Genomic DNA, 16,655 nt, shown 5'->3' on the forward strand with positions numbered 1-16,655 from the left:
ATCTGGCTGGATGACTTGATAGGCGGGTCAAAAATGCCCTATTCCGCCTAAACATCTGGCCAGATGACTTAAGTGGGGGGTTCAAAATGTCCATTGCAGCCTAAACCAAGGCGCCCTTTTCATTTTTGGGGAAGCCAAGTCCCAAAGCAACATCTGGAGTGGGGGGAAAAAAGCCGAACGCCTTTCCCCCCCACCCATTTGGACCTCTTTTTGCGCGCCGGGCGGAGCGCGCGTTTTTACGCATGTCTCCAACCTCCGGCGCTGCGGGCGGGGATCCCGACCCCGGGGCGGGATTAGAAGACGGGGTGGGGCCGGCCTTCTTTTCTCCCCCCTTGCCCGCCCTCGCGTGGGTCTGGCTCTCCGTCGGCCCGCCCTTCCCTTCCCTTCCCTTCCCTTCCCTGCCGGCTGCGCGGTTCCTTTAAGAATCGGCCTACGTGGCACAGCCCAGGCAAGGCAAGGCAAAGGCAAGGCGAGCGCAAAAGCGGTTCCGCCACTTCCTTGGGCAATCGCGGCGGAGGCGGCAGCAGCAGCATCTCTCCAACCAGCCGCGGGGGGCGGCGGCTGCCTACAAACCGTCTTTCCCAGCAGATTTGCCCCCCCCCCCCCAGGAAAGAAACAACCAGCATAAAGCCAGCCAGCCATGGGGCAAAACGACCTGATGGGCAGCGCCGAAGATTTTGCAGATCAGGTGAGTTTGGGGAGGTGGGTGGGCAGAGGGTCTCCAATTGGGGAGGGGGGGCTTTTCCCTTTGGTTTGCAAAGAGATGAAGGAGGGGGGGGTTCCTATGGGAGTTTCCACCCCCCCCTCCCCTCCAAAAAAGAAGCCTCTTCCCCTGCCATTCCCATTAATCCTTTCTGGCTCCTGGGTTTGGAAATAGATTTGTGTCCATTTGTAAATTATTGGCCAAATAAATAAATAAACCAAGCCAAACCCAAAACACACACAAAAAAGGGAAAGCTAAGAAAAGTCTAGGTCCCTTTGGGGAGGGAAGGGCAGGGTGGTGGGGCGCATGGCTCTCCCCCCCCCTCCTCCTCCCCCACCCCATCAGAGCAGACTCTGCTTTTGGGGGGAGGGGGCAGCCAAGCAGTTGCCCCATCTCACCCTGGATTTGGCTGAACAAAAGACTCCTTTTATTAGTATTATTTTTAAAAGGAAGGATGGGTTTTGTGTTTGGTTTTTTTTGCCATCTTGGAGAGAAGGGGCCCACCCCGGAGCGAAGATCAGCCTGCATTTAACCCTGATTGCTGAATAAGCTTGGATTTAGCCTGGCACACACACACTTAAGCAGTAAACCACTTCGGGGCCAGGGTAAGGGGTCGCCTTTATGGGCAAAAGGCACGCCGTTTTTGACAAAATGGTAGATCTGGCCTAACCGAGGTGTGTGTGTATGCGTTCGTGGTGTTGAATTTTTGTCTCCCTTCATCTTTCTCTAGTAGCACTGAGGAATGGGGTCTACTGGCTAGGATTTAACCTAGTTTGATGTAGGATCGGTAGGCTGGCTTGTTTTCCGTGCCCCGTTTTCTGGATGCTTTGGGGTGATATGCCTCTGCTTGCTCGGTGGGGAAAGATAATCCTCGAATTAACAATCACAATCGGGACCGGAATTGGTGTTCCTAGGCAAAGTGACTCAGGCCTGATTTTTACAAACTTTTGGTTTTTTTGCCACAGTCGTTAAGTGAACCATTTGGTTGTTAAGCAACTCTCCGTTGGTTTTGCTTCTCGGAAGCAAAAAAAAGCTTCACACTATCCTGGGGCGCTCCCTCCGTTGTAAATATACCCCAGTTGCCAAGCCCTTGAATTTTCACACAACTGTGGGGATGCTACGACGGTCCTAAGTGCGAGAACCGATCACAATTCACTTTTCCTGTGCCACTGTTACTTCAAACGGACGTGTAAAGGAACGGTTGAGAGCCGTGGACAACTTAAACTGCAGACTGGTGTGTTTTGAAAATGCCTGATTGAGAAAAAGTGATTTTTTTTCTTTAAAAAAATCTTTTTTGGAGGACACCCAAAAAATCTGGCCGGCCTATCTGAGTTATGTTGCTTTCATTACAACACTGGGTCAGCTTAAGATCCCCCCCCACTCCCGCAGAATTGTAGAATACAGGAAGTCCTCGGCTTACGACCACCATTGAGCCCCAAATTTCTGCCGTTAAGCGAGACGCTTTATAAGGCGGGTTTTGCTCTTTTTACAGCCTCCCTTTCCACAATTGTGCAACAAATTACTGCCGTTGGCTAATTAGGGACCTGGTGGCTAATCCAAGGCAACGGTTTAAAAGAACTTTCTGCTCGGTCTTCTCTGAATGAATGAATGAATGAATGAATGAATGAATGAAAACTGTGAGTTAGCCCTCCTTTAAATTCAGGGGCTGCCCCAAAGAAGAGGGAGTCAAGCTATATTCCAAAGCACAAGAAGCAATGGGTGGAAACTAATCAAGGAGCGAAGCAACCTAGAACTAAGGAGGAATTTCCTGACAGTGAGAACAATTAACCAGTGGAACAGCTTGCCTCCAGAAGTTGTGAATGCTCCAACACTAGATGTTTTTAAGAAGAGATTGGATAACCATTGGTTTATGGTATGGGGTTTCCTGCCTATAAGCAGGGGGTTGGACTAGAGGACCTCCAAGGTCCCTTCCAAAACTCTATTCTATTCTGTTGCTGTGTTATTTCCCCCCCCCCCCAAGCATCCTTTTGAACAGGGCAAAAAGTTAGGTCAGGTTGCCTTTTTTCTTTTCTTTTTTTTTCTGAAAAGAATTCAGCTGCTGTTAAAAAGTAAACAGGAACATTGGAAAAACATAGAAGTCTGGTCAACGATTGGCAGAAAGAACCTTGCCAACAAATCTTTCACCATGGAAAGGATCCACAATGTGATTTGGCAGGTCTCCCCCCCCCCTCCCTCCCTCCAAGGCTATAAATTAAAAACAAAATCTACCATTGGGCCTTTTGAGAACAGGATAGGAACTGGATCTGGGGAGCCCTGGCCGCCTTCTGTGTTTGGTAGTTTTGTTGCAGATGTTTCACTACCCATCTGGGTAACATCATCAGTGTTACGTGATGAAGGTTGGGGATAATGAAACGTCTGCCAGAAAACCACCAAGCTCAGAGACTACCAAGGGCCCTACAGTCATTGTTCTTCTCCCCTCCATTCCTTCCTCTGTAGCCAAATCCTACTCCCTTGTAGCGCTGATTGTGTTCCCAAGTTGGGTAATGAAATGTCTGTTAGAAAACAAGCATTTAGTTGGGTAATGAAATGCGCAAGGAAACCACCAAGCTCAGAGAGCACCAAGGACCCCACAGTCGTCGTCGTCCTCCTCCTCCTCCTCCTCCTCCTCCTCCTCCTCCTCCTCCTCCTCCTCCTCCTCCTCCTCCTCCTCCTCCTCCTCCTCCTCCTCCTCCTCCTCCTCCTCCTCCCCCTCCTCTTCACACACCCCACTCCCTTCTAGCACTGATGATGTTCCCTAGCTGGGTCATGAAACTTATTTAAGAAAACCACGAGTTCAGAGAGCACCCAGGACCCCATGGTTCAAACCCACCCACCCCAGCTACAAATATTCTCTTATCTTGATAAACTGGGTTTATTTTATTAGCAACGTAGACGGGGACCCAGCAAGTTATACAATTGTGACCAGGCTCACCCTCTCCCATTCCATGCGTTTGTTCATTGTGGACTAATTCACACAACATGCCGAGCCACTAAACATTCACATAGGAAAAAGATACCTTTCAGTAAATCGGGGATGTCTTCTCATAGCAAACCACAACTGCACTAAACCTGACATGCGAAGCCACCAAAACCACCAATCACGACAAACCACGATTCCCGCCTCTCGGTTCTCCTTCTCTTTACTTTGTCGTGAACATTTGCTGTTTGTTTCTCCTTGCCTGCTGCTTCTTTCCCTTTCCAGATCTCTGTTTACCTTGCTAGCTCCGCATCTACGATACGAAGCACCTGGAGCAACCTGGGGTCATGTTTGCCCTTAACGTGGACAGATTAATTTATCATTAATGGATTGATTTGCTGTAGCCATTTCATTGGCAGCACAAGAAGGGCCGGCTGCTTTAAAATTGCCTTTGGAAACAAATAATTCAATAACTCTATGCCACTTTTTTTAAACCAATTTTTAAATTCATTTCTTGTATGTATGTATGTATGTATGTATGTATGTATGTATGTATGTATGTATATTGGACGCAGTGCAATCCTCCTAGTGTTATCTCTGCCATACATACTAACATAAAAACAGATAATATACAAATAATATGGTCTTCTTACATTACATTGATATCTAACTGTATATATGATCTCTCTGTCTCCTCTCTCATCTACCTATCAATCTATCTGTATATCTATCTGTATATATAATCTCTCTCTCCTCTCTCTCATATGTCTATCTATATATAATCTCTCTCTCCTCTCATCTATCATTCTATCTATCAATCTATCTATCTGTCTGTATATATAATCTCCTCTCTCATCTATCTATCTATCTATCTATCTATCTATCTATCTATCTATCTATCTATCTATCTATCTATCTATCATCTCTCCTCTCATCTATCTATCTATCTATCTATCTATCTATCTATCTATCTATCTAATCTCTCTCCTCTCATCTATCTATCTATCTATCTATCTATCTATCTATCTATCTATCTATCTAATCTCTCTCCTCTCTCTCATCTATCTATCTATCTATCATCTATCTATCCTATTATCTATCTATCTATCTATCTATCTATCTATCTATGTGTATGTATGTATGTATGTATGTATGTATGTATGTGTATATATGTGTATGTATGTATGTATGTATGTATGTATGTATGTATGTATGTATGTTTGTCTGTATCTGCTCGCATCTGAGGAGGCTCTTTACGGTGGCTTCCTAGTGCAGAGAAGCCTTCACTAAGTTTTGATCAAGTTTCCGCTTTTCTGCTAAGCTTATCTGACAATTAGAGATGGTTCCGCTGATAGGAAAACCTTCTTCTTCTATCTTGCTGTGAATCAAAATACGTAGCTCTGTGTTCCAGCAGCCGCTTGATGGGCGGAATGTAAATTCAATCAAGAAATAAAATAAACATGTTCGGGGTGGCCCAGAGTTAATTCTGGGGTTTGAACATGTGCAGGTTCTTATCTGTGTAATTTTACCTGTTCAGTTTACCTGTATACTTTTATCTGTTTAATTATCTGGGTGTTTGGGGTGAGGGTGGGGGTTTCCCAAATTTTGGGGTGTTTCCCAAGGAAGAGAGTGCTTTTGATTAGAGACAGCGAGTCCTTTTGAAATAAGGGAGTATCCGAAAAGTTTACGATTTGGGCGGGATCTCAGTGGTGATTTTAATTAGAGGGATTGAGAGCTTTAACAGATGAACAGAGTCGGAAGAGACCTTGTAGGTCATCTAGTCCAACCCCACCGCCCGAGCAGGAGACCTTACACCACTTCTGGCAGACGGCACTACAGTAATCCTCTAGTTATAACCATCCGTTTACGGATTGAAGTTACAGCGGCGCTGAAAAAGGTGACTTATACTCAGTCCTCACACTTACAACCGTCACAGGATTCCTCACAGTCGCATGATCAAAAATCCAGATGCTTGGCAACCTTTAAAAATATATATATATTACGGTCGCCGCATCTCGGAGTCACGCAATCGCCGTCTGCAGCCTCCCCAAGCCAGCTGCCTACGAGCAAAGTCAATGGGGAAAGCCAGGTTCGCTTAACGACTGTGTGATCCACTTAAGGACTGCTGTGCTTCGCTTAACAGCGGTGGCAACGAGGACATCCCTCGGGCGCTACTCATAACGACCTTTTTGCTTAGCAGTGGAAATCTGAGCCGGTTGTGGTTATAAGTCGAAGTGGTGTAAGGTTTCCTGCTTAAGCAGGGGGTTGGACTAGAAGACCTCCAAGGTCCCTTCCAACTCTGCTATTCTATTCCATTCTATCTTGGCTTTATTGATTTGGACCAGAGACCGATTTCAACACGGATGGGCTCTCTTTATTGTCCAGATTCTCCAGTTGTCACTCCCAAATTGAATTTTTTATTCTCTTACATACAATTGAAGGTATGCCTTCATCTCCCAAGTTAATTTCAACAAAACGCACGAAAAACAGGGGGCAAATGATAGACACCAAGAAAACATACATGACGTCTTTTCCCCCCCCTTCTTCTCCTTATATGCAATCACCGTACTGTATAATTAGTCTGGGGTTTTTGTTTTTTTTGGGTAGGAATGGAGTGGCTGGTCATGTTTCCTCCTTGCTGGAAATCTCTTTTCAACTACTTTACTTCTGCTTTCTGTGGTTTCTGTAGGCATGATCCACCCTGTAAGGGGCTTTCTTTCTTGGGGAGGGTATGTGCGTGTTTATAACCGAGGTGGCCCAGTGGTTAGAGCGCAGTACTGCAGGATACTGCTAGCTGCAATTTGGCAGTTCGATCCCTTCCTGGTGTTTCTGGGGTCTTCCTTGGAAAGGAAGTGGAGCGGAATAGGAACATGGCTTCTTGCCCCTTCTTGACCTGCCTTGTTTTCCCCCTCTCTCGTGCGCCAGTTCCTACGGGTGACCAAGCAGTATCTTCCCCACGTGGCCCGCCTGTGCCTCATCAGCACCTTCCTGGAAGACGGGATTCGCATGTGGTTCCAGTGGAGCGAGCAGAGGGACTACATCGACAGCACATGGAACTGCGGCTATATCCTGGCGTCCATCTTCGTCTTCATTAACCTCTTCGGGCAGTTAAGTAAGTGACCCAACGGAGGGGACGACGGGATAGGTTTCTTGGGGCGGGGGGGGGGGGGGGGCTCAATCAGGACTTGGAACCAAGAAGCTGGAGTTCATGCGGGCGCCTTTATTGGTTGGCTTGCCATCCCGCCTCTATCTATCTATCTATCTATCTATCTATCTATCTATCTATCTATCTATCTATCTATCTATCTATCATCTATCTCTATCTATCTATCTATCTATCATCTATCTATCTATCTATCTATCTATCTATCTATCATCTATCTATCTATCTATCTATCTATCTATCTATATATATATATATATCATCTATCTATCTATCTATCTATCTATCTATCTATCTATCTATCTATCTATCTATCTATCTATCTATCATCTATCTATCTATACAAATAATTCAAGGCGGTGGACAGTATCTAATACACCTGCCTCTTTTCCCCACAAAATCAAATCAATCAAATGAAATCAAATTTTATTTGATTAGCCGCACCCTCTCCAGAAGGACTCGGGGCGGCGTACAATTAAAACACATAAAATATACAAATATAAACAGTACATATACATATGCATGGAGGAGGTAAACAGATGAATAAAATAGAATTAAAATTTCAATTTAAAATCCCCTCAATTAAAATACAAAATACACAATTAAAAAACCCGTCAGGAGCGATATGATAAAACTATGGTTGAGCCAGGCCAGCTACTTGGAAGAGGTGGGTCTTGAGCTTTGCGCGGAAGGAGCGGAGGTCAGAGGTGATCCTGATATCAGGGGGGAGGTCATTCCACAGGGCTGGGCCCGTCAAAAACAACCCTGCGAGGTGTGGGCTAAGAGCGAATGATTGGGCCCAAAGTTACCCAGCTGGCTTTCATGCTTAAGGTGGAACTAGAACTCCCAGTCTCCTGGTGATTGGCTCTAAGCCACCCAGCTGGTTTTCATGACAAAAGTAGGACTAGAACTCCCAATCTCCTGGTGATTGGCCCAAAGTCACCCAGTGGCTTTCATGACAAAAGTAGGACTAGAACTCCCAATTTCCTGGAGATTGGCCCAAAGCCACCCAGCTGGCTTTCATGACAAAAGTAGGACTAGAACTCCCAATTTCCTGGTGATTGGCCCAAATCCACCCAGCTGGCTTTCATGCTTAAGGTGGGACTAGAACTCCCCGTCTCCTGGTGATTGGCTCTTCCCTTACAACAATTACGCTTAGTGACCAAAGTTACAACGGCACTGAAAAAAAGTGACGTATGACTATTTTTCACACTTACGACCATTGGCAGCATCCCCATGGCCGGGTGATTCCCCATTTGCAACCTTCTGACAACCCAGTTCAACAGGGTGGGGTACCAGGATTCACTTAACAACCATGTGGCTATCTTAACAACCGCAATGATTCTGTAAACCACTGCGGCAAGGAAGGGGGTAAAACGGTCGGCCAAAACTCGCCTCACAAATGTCTCACTTAGCGGTGGAAATTTTGAGTCTTCGTCGTGGTCATAAGTCTACCTGCATTTTTTTTACATTTTCTTCCTAGGCGGTTGCATTCTTGTGCTGAGCAGGAATTTTGTTCAATATGCTTGCTTTGGATTATTTGGAATCATTGCATTACAGGTAAGAAATAGAATAGAATAGAAGAACAGAGTTGGAAGGGACCTTGGAGGTCTTCTAGTCCAACCCCCTGCTCAGGCAGGAAACCCTACGCCACTTCAGACAAAGGGTTCTCCAACATCTTCTTAACAACTTCCAGTGTTGGAGCATTCACAACTTCTGGAGGCAAGTTGTCCCACTGGTGAATTGTTTTAGCTTGTGAATTGCTCCATTCCAAAACCTACTGCAGAAAAAAAAATGTGAATTTTGTAAAAGGGATTGAAGTGGAACTGACCAGAAGGAAGAATATTTTGCAGCTTTTCCTCATCTCTATCTGTCTTCTTTTTTCCCCCTTCTAGACAATTGCATACAGCATTTTATGGGACGTGAAGTTTTTGATGAGGTATGTCTCATTTTGCATTAGCTCACAAGCTTATTCCGAAGGTAGAACTTCTTAGTTTAGTTAATTTCGTTTATTTGTCATTGCACATGGTACTACAACGAAAATAAATGCTGCCTTCGGGGTAGATAGCTTCGCTATCACGGATCTAGACTAAACTGGCTTTTTAAATTCACTGCTTTGCCTGTCAAATTTACAGTCCTTTTAAAATGGTGCCAAACCCGGAAGATAAATTCATAACAAAAGCGTATAAATATTTATTAGAAGTAACATTGGAAGGAGAGGTAGCTAAGGGTTGCATGATAGCGTGGGCCAAAAACTTTGGACACAATATAAATTTTTTCTCGTTTCTTTCCCTGCAGAAATCTTGCCCTAGGAGGGGGTTTACTACTGCTGTTGGCGGAGTCTCGGTCGGAAGGAAAAAGCATGTTCGCGGGAGTGCCGACAATGCGGGAAAGCTCCCCAAAGCAATACATGCAACTGGGAGGACGGGTGCTTCTAGTCCTTATGTTTATGACCCTCCTGCATTTAGACGTTAGTTTCTTTTCGGTAAGTGGCTAACGTCCTCGAGCCTGCGTATTTCCTCGGCTTCTGCCCTGCTGCTCTCTGTTCTGGCAACGCGCACCTGGAAGTTGGCAGGTGTTCTGACCCAGCTCCCCAAACGCGACCAACCCTCTGAAGTGACCTAAAAGATTGCTTTAATTAGGAGCATCGGCAGCCTCGGCAAAAAGTTTCTCTCTCAGGCAAACAAGATGAATAGTTGTCTAGCACATCTATTCATCTCCACCCCCTGACTTTTATCGCCAGAGCTAGTGTGGGGCTTCGCTAGCAGCAGTGGCTCTTCCGTCCCAAGGACCGGCCCATAGATTTCCACTGCTCTCCTCTCCTCTGCCACATCTATTCATTTCCGCCCCCTGCCTTTTATCCCCAGAGCTAGAGTGGGGCTTTACTAGCAGCAGTGGCCCTTCCATCCTAAGGACCGGCCCATAGATCTCCACTGCTCTCCTCTCCTCTGCCTTCTGCGCATCCGCACATCAGGCACCGGACCCAGTTTTTCCTCCTTTTCCTCATCAGGCCACTCCAGACCTGGGGGCTGTTGACTCTCCATCTGAGGGGCTGACAGACGGCCCAGGCTTCACCTCTGTATCTCTCTCTCTTTCTGCCAGCTGTCCATTCCCTCTTCCCCTTCGGAGCTCTCAGGTTGCCTTGATGCTGACCCTGTTTCCCACGCCTCCTCCTCTTCCTCTGATTCGGCTGCCGTAGGGGGCCGGTGGCCGACAGGTCACAACAGCAAGAGTGGGGAAACCCCGATGGAGAGGCCAGCTTAGCTGGATTTCCGCCTAGCTCTCATTCACGGTCTGTTCTCCCTGGTTGTCGCGCAGATCCTGCAGAACTTGGTGGGCACGGCGTTGATCATCCTGGTGGCCATCGGATTCAAAACCAAACTGGCAGCCTTAACTTTGGTCATCTGGCTCTTCGCAATCAACCTGTATTTTAACGCCTTCTGGACTGTGCCAACCTATAAGCCCATGCACGACTTCCTGAAATACGACTTCTTCCAAACCATGTCGGTGATCGGAGGCCTACTTCTCGTGGTGGCCTTGGGTCCCGGCGGCGTCTCCATGGACGAGAAGAAGAAGGAATGGTAGAGAAGAACGGAGGAGTTGGGGGAAGAAGAAAAAAGCAACACAGCATTTGAGCATCTGGGAACTGACTCAGTTTTGGGAATTAAAAACCAAGCCAAACTGGCACCCTTTTTTTTTTTTTAATAGAGGTGCCTCTTGTTTTCTCTCCCTTTTTAAAGGCGCAATCTCTTTTCATGTTTGTTTCTTTTTAAAATGTTGTTTTAGTTCACGACTGCGCTGATCGTCCCGATTCCTGGATGATTCTTCATTCAAGAAAGTTTTTTTTTGGGGGGGGGGGGTTGTTTTTTTCTCGCGCGCTGTTTTTCTCTCCTAATAATCTCCTGCAAAATTGGAATGAAAACAGCAGCTGGCTTGGCTGAGTCTCTTGCCAGGGTTAAAATTCCTTTTGGGCAACTGTGTTTTTGTTTAAAATTTAAAACTACTGTGATACGATAAACCTTGCTGTGTACTTTTCCAGTGTGATGGGTGTTCCATCTGACCTTTTTTTTGGGGGGGGGGAAGGTTTGGGGTTGACACTCAAGTTGTAATTAAAATGAAGTCACATCCCAGATGGAGAACAGGCCATCCAAGTTAAAAATCGTTAACTGTCACTCGCCCCAAAAAGAGTTAAAAGAAATGTTTATATGATTGCAACACTTGAAAAATATTCATTCTGTGACAAGGGAGAGCAAACTCAGGATATCTTCCAGCCACTTTTTAACTCGGGGTGGGTGGGGATATTTCCCCCAACAAGTGAATTGTGTATATGTAGTCCTTGATTTACGGCTACAATTCAAGCCCTCAAATTTGCTGCTCAGCGAGAGAGCAAAGCGAATTTTGCCTCATTTTACCACCTTTCTGGCCACAGTTGCTAAGTGAATCACTGCAGTTGCAGTTCACATGGTCGTTAACTGAACCCGGCTTCCCCCATTGCTTGTCAGGTTGCAAAAGGAGATCATAAATAGGATAAAATTGCCAAGGGTCAAAATGTCCATCACGTGACTGTGGGGAAAATACTGAAAAGTCGTAAAATAGGGGGGAAACTCACTTAATGAACATCTCACTTAGCAACGTGTTGGGCACAATTGTGGTCATAAATTGAGGATTACCTACAATTGGTCTCCCGCTTCAGCTGAGGGACCTTTCACTGCTCCAGACATTTTTTACTGCACAAAAGTTTCAAGAACCTCTAATCTGATTGTACTAGAAGGCAGAGCTGGGATGTTCAAACTGAAAATATTTGTGGCGCCTTCTTTTCCAAGTTCAAGGTCAAACACCCAACTTAAGCAGTTGCTGTTTATTCCGTTTTTTTTGTCAAAGTGGACTCTTGTTTTATCGCCATTTTTAAAACGAGAAATGTCCCTGCTGAGGCTCCCTCTTTTAAGGAATCTGTTCCTAGAAAAATAAGTATTATTTGGCCCACCGTCTGCAATTATTCACTGCTTAGCGATGAGCAGAATTAGAATAAAAATTTGGGATTCTGGCAACTATTTCCACGTGGCAATTCTGCCTTTGATTGTCAGGTGAAGAATTTTAGAAACGCAGCACAGTTGAACAACTTTATATAAATGAAGTACAACGATATGTATACAATCCCTCACTCCCCCCAAAAAGGACCATAGTTAAATAAAATGCAACGTTCTTGAGTTCTAAAGAGAGTCTTCTCGCCAAACTGGAACTGGACCCAGTTAATTGCTCTTCCGAAGCTTTTTAGATTTTCTGTTCCACCTTTTAAATTTCTTCTTGTGAGGGCCGACTTGTTTCTGGACCGACAAAAAAAAAGAAAAGAAAAAGGCAGACAGTAAGTGGAAACTTGTAGAGAAATTGTTGTTTAAAAAAAGACTAACTGGGATTTGACAATCGGAGTCTAATACTTTTATATATTCCTGAGGAAAAGTCCTCAGTAGAATTATGCATTATCCATGCTCAGCTGGATAGGAAATCACAGGACTGTCTGGCTGTTTTGGCCTGCCAGTGACAGCAGATTCGAAGAGTGAGGAGATTGGGGAGGAAGATGGGCCAGTGAGGCAGAAGAACAGCTGGAGCCTGTTCCCAGTGTGCGCATGCGCAGAGTTGCCAGACGAAGGGAACAGCTAAAGAACAGGGGTCGACTTGGGAGTAAGGCCACAGGTGGACGATGAATGGCCCCTCCCAGAGGAAATAAAAGAGGAGCTAAAGGGGAGTGGAGTTTGCAGGAGACAATTAGTTCGCTTCATTGGTTTGTGACTGCAAGACTCCTTGCCAAGTTTTGCAGAGATCGGCCTGGCAGCTCTCCAAGCCAGATAAGGTCTGTGACCATAAATCCTCCCTCGAAAGACTTTGCTGGATGCGAAGGAGCAGAATTCACAGCAAATTAATAAAAAGGGTTTTTTTTTTGTCGGGACAAGGAGTTTGCTTCAGGCTCTTGGGAAGCCTCGGTGAGAAGACTGGCAATCTGTGCCAGAATCATCTTATTACCAAAAATATGACCACCTATTTAACCTGGGAATATAAAAAGGTTTATTTAAATCCTGCAAACCCATAGCGAACAGTCTCAGTCTGCCTAAGAATAAATACGTGAAGAATTGGAAAACAGGGATGACTTTTAATGTAAAAGTGGCACTATTAGGGTGAAGGAATGGGACTATCCCCAAATCCCTAACGGGCCAGAAACGGATGCAATGTAAGCAGGGATTAAAAGGAGCCAAGCGGAGCATATGGGAGTCTCCTAAGTCTTAACCTCAGCTAGCAAAAAAAAAGTGGAAAGGTTTACCTTTCTCCTTTTCGTGGCCGTCTGTGAATCGACCTCCATTGGTTCAACTCGGCTGCCGTTTTCCACCCCTGGCCTCGCAGGTTCTTCGTCGCTGTCACTCATACATTTGTCGGGGGTCTCCTTGCCTGTGGCGCTTTTCCTTGGGAACAGCTCAGCTTTTGAAAATAAAGCATTCAGCGTTAAATGTTTAAACACGAAGCATTAAGGGGAGGGGAAAAAAAAACCTTTAAAATCAACACCTGGACCTTCCTTATAAATCCTGCCTCCAGAAACCAAACCCAGTGGAATATATCTAAGAGCAGAGTTATGGCTTTAGAAGACAGCTAGCTGCCATTCCTCATAACGCAGTTAGGTAAAATATTTTTATTTTATTTTAAGATGATGTTGGCTAACCATTTGTCTGAAGTGGTGTAGGGTTAGGGTTGGACTAGAAGACCTCCAAGGTCCCTTCCAACCCTACTATTCTACTCTATTTATTTATTGGATTTGAGTGTGCCGCCCCTCGACCCTGGATGGCTTAGAAACATTTAAACCATAAACATTACAAAGATAAAGACAGTAAAAACAATCACCGCAGTTACGGCTACAAATTTTATCAGTGAAAGGTTAAAGGGGGAGAGAGAGAGGAAGAAAGAAAGGAATACAATATGCAAGGATTGCTGCAGGAAGCGTTAAGATCTCCACCCAAGGAGGAAGGAATGCGCACAAAACAGACCAGGATTTCTTGGCCGGTTCATCGTTTAAAACGTTTGTCGCTTGAGTGAAAAAGGCTCTTCCCACAGCCGCTGATGAAAAGCAGTGATGAGTTTTCCCTTGAGCATTACAACAGATGTAACAGACAAGGAAAGAGAATGGTGTGGGCAGAGGAAAACAGGAAAAACCTAGGGCCGGCTACGTCTTCGCTTGCATCCAGATGTCCTTTTGGCATTCTAGCTCACTTTATTGTTGTTAGTTGCGAAGTTGTGTCCGACCCATTGCAACCCCATGGACAAACTCCAGGCCTTCCTGTCCTCTCCCATCCTCTGCTTCAGTGACTCCATCCAGCCACCTCCTTCTCTGCCGTCCACTTCTTCTTTTGCCCTCCATCGTTCCCAGCATGAGGCTCTTCTCCAGGGAGTCCTTCCTTCTCCTTAGGTGGCCAAAGTCTTTGAGTTTCCTCTTCAGGATCTGGCCTTCTAAAGAGCAGTCAGGGTGGATCTCCTCTGGGACTGACCGGTTGGATGGCCTTGAAGTCCAAGGGACTCAATGCAGGAGTCTTCTTCTCCAGCACCAGAGTTCAAAGGCCTCCGTTCTTTGGTGCTCAGCCTTCCTTACGGTCCAACCTTCACAGCCATCTATTGCAACTGGGAAAACCATCGCCTTGACTAGATGCCCTTTTGTTGGCAGGGTGATGTCTCTGCTTTTTAGGATGCTGTCTAGATTTGCCATCGCTTTCCTCCCCAGGAGCTAGCTCACTTACCTGGGTACAAATCACTCAGGCTGTCGTCGGTTTCATTGCCCCCTTCATCACTGGCTGGAGGTTCCCAGAATGCCCCCCTTGGCTTCCCCTTCCTTTCGCAAAGACCGTTCTCTGTTTCTTGCCGTGGCCGTCGACGTTTATGCAAGAGACAAGCCGGGACATATTCCAGCCCATCTTTCTGACATTCTTCATCTGTACAGAGAGAGAGAGAAAAGGATCCCATCAAGAAAGATTTCTGCTCTTCCTTTTCAAAACCTTCCGTGTTAAGTAGAACCTCTGTGTCTGGGGCAGTCTATCCTGTAATAATCCGGCAACCCTTTGCCTGCTTCTCTCCCCTTGGAGGAAAGCTTGCCCCTGGCCCCCTGTGCCTTTAGAAACAACATGAAGGATTGGAACACCTGATCTGCCCACTTTCCGGGGTAGGTTGAGGAAGAAGAGGGAACAAAGGAACCGTTTAAGAAACGACAGATGAAAAGAAAAACCACTCCAGGGCCAACTCACATCGTCGGAGCGCCTTCTGATAACGCCGGCCTTGGACATGACGGAGAACATGTTCCGGGATCTTATTGAGATGACGCAGGGTGAGTTTGCAGAATAGCTGATTCCTAGGGAAAAGGGGGGAAAAAAAGTGGGTGGAAAGAAAGAAAGAAATGGAAGAAGGAAGGAAGGAAAGAGAAAGAAAAAAAGAAGGAAAGAGAAAAAGAAAGGAAGGAAGAAAAGGAAGGAAAGAGAAAGAAAAAAAGAAGGAAAGAAAAAAGGAAGAAAAGGAAGGAAAGAGAAAAAGAAAAAAAGAAAGAAGGAACTTTTACCTATGAAACAGACTATAATATGGTGCATGGAAAGCAGAAGAGCAAATAAAAAATTGAAGAGGCTTAACGGCAAAAGGAATTGATATATTATTGAACGCTCAAAAAATGCTTGTTAAGATGTATTGGTATACTTTGGATTATATCAGACGTATGTTAAAAAATTGGCAAAAAAAAAGAAACCCCAATTTGAGCTAACCACGGTTGAGCCCAATGCACAAACTCAACCGTTAGCCCCGCTGGGCCACCGTCTGCCAAACATACATACGGATTTTTGGTGCTCGGCACGATGTGCGGCTCGTACTCGCTGTAGTCCAAGATCTCGGAGGTCTTGCTCATACGCAGGTATTTCTTCCCAGCCGTGAAAGCTTGGAGTTCAGGCAATCTGCAAGGGAGCTCATGACCAGTCAACATGCAACGGACCTGGAAGAGAAAAGCAGAGTAAATAAACACCGATGAGAATGTCGTTTGGGCAACTGCCCACTTTGGGGATTTCTGGACAAGGCGGACGCTGCCAAGTCAACATATCTTCAACATGCCAAAGTTAAAACCAACTCAAACGCAACCTTCTAGTCTGGGCAACTGCCTACCCTGGGATTTCTGAGTGGCCTCCCCTCTTGAGGGTCCATCCTCCTAGCCTTCTCCAGCATCAGAGCCCAGGCGAGGCAGACCAGGTGCTGCCAAAGCCAGCGCATCCTCCAGATTCCCAAGTTTCACATGGAACTTTTCCAGCTTGGTTCTATCCTGCGGGATTTCCGAGTGGTCTCCCATCCACCAGCCCAGCTTTCTTTTGTGCTTTATAGAGGCTGCAGGCCCAGGGGCTGCCAAGCCAACATGCCCTCCAGCCTGCCTCAGCCAAGCCCAATCCAAACTGAATTTCCCACTTTGGTCCAGCCCTGTGGGATTTCCGAGTGGTCTCCCATCCATTGGAGCTTCTGAGGCTGGGGAAAGCAGGGCAGGCGCTGCCAATTCAACCTCTCCACAAGAGCAGCCTCCCTAAGCCAGAAGCCCAATCCACACGCAACCTGGGTGGGTGGGTAAAAAAACAACAACCCTTTCCCTTGGGATTTCCTCGTGGTCTCCCATCCACCAGCCCATCCAAGCTCTGCAGACCCGGGAATGGGACGGAGCGCCGGTCACCTTTTTCCCCGGAGGGAGGACTCGCAAACTCGGGTGCCGCTGCAGGAAACGCTCCAGCTCGGGAGAAAGCAGCGACGATCCCGCCTCGCCTTCTCCTTCTTTTTCTCGCCCGCGCAGCGTTTCAGCCATCTTTCCGCGCCGCACCGGACGTCGC

The 16,655-nt window shown here is 46.2% G+C and overlaps 2 protein-coding genes across 2 annotated transcripts; one reads left to right on the top strand and one right to left on the bottom strand.

Moving 5' to 3' along the window:
* The first annotated feature begins 386 nt into the window (after positions 1 to 386).
* On the top strand, positions 387 to 10,827 carry SURF4 (surfeit 4). The gene is made up of 6 exons (XM_081967316.1): positions 387 to 688; positions 6,546 to 6,732; positions 8,267 to 8,343; positions 8,679 to 8,722; positions 9,082 to 9,268; positions 10,102 to 10,827. Exons 1-6 carry the CDS (start codon positions 641 to 643, stop codon positions 10,366 to 10,368), a joined length of 810 nt encoding a protein of 269 aa, XP_081823442.1. The 5' UTR covers positions 387 to 640; the 3' UTR covers positions 10,369 to 10,827.
* SURF2 (surfeit 2) lies at positions 10,644 to 16,650 on the bottom strand. Its single transcript, XM_081967317.1, has 6 exons — positions 16,502 to 16,650; positions 15,630 to 15,784; positions 15,057 to 15,160; positions 14,556 to 14,747; positions 13,097 to 13,251; positions 10,644 to 12,107 (listed from the first exon to the last, which is right to left on the bottom strand). The coding sequence occupies exons 1-6, from the start codon at positions 16,628 to 16,630 to the stop codon at positions 12,033 to 12,035; spliced, it is 810 nt and encodes a 269-aa protein (XP_081823443.1). The 5' UTR covers positions 16,631 to 16,650; the 3' UTR covers positions 10,644 to 12,032.
* Positions 16,651 to 16,655: the final 5 nt, after the last annotated feature.

Source organism: Natrix helvetica, assembly GCF_964273705.1.
Source record: "Natrix helvetica genome assembly, chromosome: 15".
In the NCBI taxonomy this organism is placed as follows: Eukaryota; Metazoa; Chordata; class Lepidosauria; order Squamata; family Natricidae; genus Natrix; species Natrix helvetica.

Excerpts from the sequence above, each read along its gene's own strand:
- SURF4 (XM_081967316.1), top strand. The coding sequence starts at position 641 with ATGGGGCAAAACGACCTGATGGGCAGCGCCGAAGATTTTGCAGATCAG. Across the intron at positions 689-6,545 it reads CCGAAGATTTTGCAGATCAG|TTCCTACGGGTGACCAAGCA; the intron begins GTGAGTTTGGGG and ends CTCGTGCGCCAG. Across the intron at positions 6,733-8,266 it reads TAACCTCTTCGGGCAGTTAA|GCGGTTGCATTCTTGTGCTG; the intron begins GTAAGTGACCCA and ends TTTTCTTCCTAG.
- SURF2 (XM_081967317.1), bottom strand. The coding sequence starts at position 16,630 with ATGGCTGAAACGCTGCGCGGGCGAGAAAAAGAAGGAGAAGGCGAGGCG. Across the intron at positions 15,161-15,629 it reads GTGCCGAGCACCAAAAATCC|GAATCAGCTATTCTGCAAAC; the intron begins GTATGTATGTTT and ends CCTTTTCCCTAG. Across the intron at positions 13,252-14,555 it reads CCTGAGTGATTTGTACCCAG|CTGAGCTGTTCCCAAGGAAA; the intron begins GTAAGTGAGCTA and ends TATTTTCAAAAG.